This window comes from Papaver somniferum, unplaced genomic scaffold, assembly GCF_003573695.1.
Source record: "Papaver somniferum cultivar HN1 unplaced genomic scaffold, ASM357369v1 unplaced-scaffold_117, whole genome shotgun sequence".
Lineage (NCBI taxonomy): Eukaryota > Viridiplantae > Streptophyta > Magnoliopsida > Ranunculales > Papaveraceae > Papaver > Papaver somniferum.
Genome location: NW_020620714.1, coordinates 10,581,660 through 10,584,263, shown reverse-complemented (window position 1 = coordinate 10,584,263; position 2,604 = coordinate 10,581,660). Strand labels below are relative to the sequence as shown.

The following is a 2,604-nucleotide window of genomic DNA, read 5'->3' as shown; positions in this document are numbered from 1 at the left end:
TCCAAAAAAAAAAAAAAAAACTACCAAAATCATAAGTAGGAATTACCATTAGGTACTGTACAAATCACAATTGATTAGACATTTTGACTGCCCAAAGAACTTACTATAAACATCACAAAATTGAACAAAAGATTATTATTATCAGAAAAAAGATTATTACTATATGCAAATCTCAAAGCATAAACACCCAAATACAACTGTGAGGTAAGATTCTTACTGAACCAGGAGTAAAAGCAGCAACATAACTATCAGATAGGGTCATTCTGCCTCGCATATAAGGATCACAAGATAAGTAAAGATTCTTCAACAAAACAGAATTTGATCCTTCAGGAACTTTCAATTTAATGGTAGCTGATGTACTTAGTATCATATCTGTTTCTTTTGGAAACCCAGAAATGTAATCTCTAAATAAAATTTGATTGTTACCAACTTCATCTCCATTTGCCATTTTTTCTCTTTCTCTAAAAGTGAGCCGTGTAATGGGTTTATGAAATCTGATTGCAAGTTTGTAGGTTTCACTACTCTCTTCAACTAATTGCAAATTGTTACGTTCTGGAGTTCTCTGTGGTTTATGAATTTTCCGTAAATAAGTGTAATGACAATGAGTCAAATGACTTCTTTTTAGCTGTTTAATCAAATTTCAGGAAAACAAAACCACTATTTGGTTAAAGGAAGATCCCTACCAGATTGGAATTAACTATTAGGATGGTTTTGTCCTGTGGGCACTCATTATAAAGGAGTGTCCACCTGGGAAGCACTGACGCTTTAATAATTCAGATATCATAATTAAACTATCTATCTAACCAAAATGAAAAACATGTACAGGAAATGCATATACTCATTTACGTATTATTTGACAAAAATTTTGGTGGCATGTGCAATGACGTCAAGCGGTACAAAAAGGTGCTAGAATCAAATGGAAAAGAAACCTTACACACCTTTTGTTAGAGAGGTTCATCGCATATCGAAGATCAACACTGGCTATTTTGGGTGCTGCATCATAGCTTAGCTTCGCAATCTGCACTAGCTTAGCTCCCCAACCTGCAGTCGAAAAGTTTGACCACATTGGAACAGTGGATACTCCAGTTAGGTAGTTAAGATCAGGAATTTGTAAAATACCAATTAGCCGCATAAGAACATGCTTTGTGGAATCGCAAACACACTTCAACATGAGCTGATATTTTGTGCATCCATTTGACGAGTGTGTGTTACCTGAAGCAGACTGGACAAAAGAGCATATCACACTTAAATTGAAACAACAAATTAATTACTTAAAAGATTAATACTTTTAATTTGTGATGGTGGAGCAGAAACCAAATGATTTATGTCATTTGGTACCTGCAATTTGAATGAAACTGGGCTGTCAAATTAAAGAGATAAAATGATGTTTCCCGAGGGAATAAGCGTCAGTGAAGCTATTGGTCATTTGAACAAACACATCAACGGCGCAAAATCAAGAAAATGGTTTGGACTAGTACGGTGAACTCTACTAATCAAAATTCCGACAAGATAAATGCATTACCTTTCCAAAAAGCTCGTGCTCTTCTTTACATCCAAAAGCATCATCCATTCTCCCACTTTTTCTTCTCCGGGTCTGTGGATTTGACGGTAAAAGCAATTTTCGTGAAGTTTTATTCTTGGGGGTTTGGCCGCTGAATGTGGTAACGTGTCATTATAGCAGCCTCCAGTTTGTAGCGCATCGGTACATTCTTTTGTCTTCTCTATGTACACCGTGCTTTTTCGGATTTACATTGAGCAACTCCAATGGGACTGGCAAATGTTAGGCATTTTGTCTATCCATGTGGACGGGTAAACGTGATTTCTCACCGTGGTCAATCCGAAAATTTAACTAGCGGATCCACTATATTGTATAAACAAATTTTTCGTTCAAGTAGTGGAACCCGTTTTTATATTAAAAAATATTGAGAACGTTGGTGGTTGGTCCACAAAATCTGACCCAGCTTAATCTATAATCCAGCGGTAAAAATAAAATAACCGGAGGTCCAAAAAAGTTAAAATTACTTCACGATCCTCACCAATCACGTGCGGATCTATATTTATGTCATTCTTCTTCTTTATCTTTTCAGACGAAAACTTTCTTGTTTTCATTTACGTTTTAGAGAAAAACTTCGTTCTTCAATCTTCTTCAATAAACCCTAACTCCATTTCAGTAAGCATCTCTAAAATGCATGCTTAATCATCTCTGAAAATCGATCATTATCAGCAACTGTAACCCTAACTCGATTTCAGTAACCACCAGATCCCTTTTCTTGTTGTCGATAAATCATTCCATTAATCAAAAATAGGAAAATCATCAACAAAAATCGAAATCAAAATAGAAAATTAAAACCGAGACTCAAAAACAAGCCTAAAAGCATCAAAATCGTAGATTTGAAACTGATTTTTATAAAAATCTAATGGATAGTCAACCAACAACAAAGAAGAAGAAACCTGCGGTTTCTTCCAAGGAAAAGGTACGATTTCTACTTCATACTTCTATTTTTGCTGATCTTTTATACCAAATTTCTTATTTTTGGTACCAATATGTATAAAATATGATCTGTTTTGGATATATTTAGGATTTTCAATTTGTGATATGATTCT

General features: G+C 34.7%; 1 protein-coding gene across 1 annotated transcript in view; it reads right to left on the bottom strand.

Annotated features, from left to right (window-relative positions):
• LOC113329970 (2-alkenal reductase (NADP(+)-dependent)-like) overlaps window positions 1–687 on the bottom strand; it is a 3,381-nt gene extending 2,694 nt beyond the window's left edge. Inside the window, exon 1 of the mRNA XM_026576827.1 lies at window positions 218–687. Coding sequence (XP_026432612.1) covers window positions 218–448 — 231 coding nt within the window. The 5' untranslated portion in view covers window positions 449–687. The remainder of the gene's footprint in view (window positions 1–217) is intronic.
• Window positions 688–2,604: the final 1,917 nt, after the last annotated feature.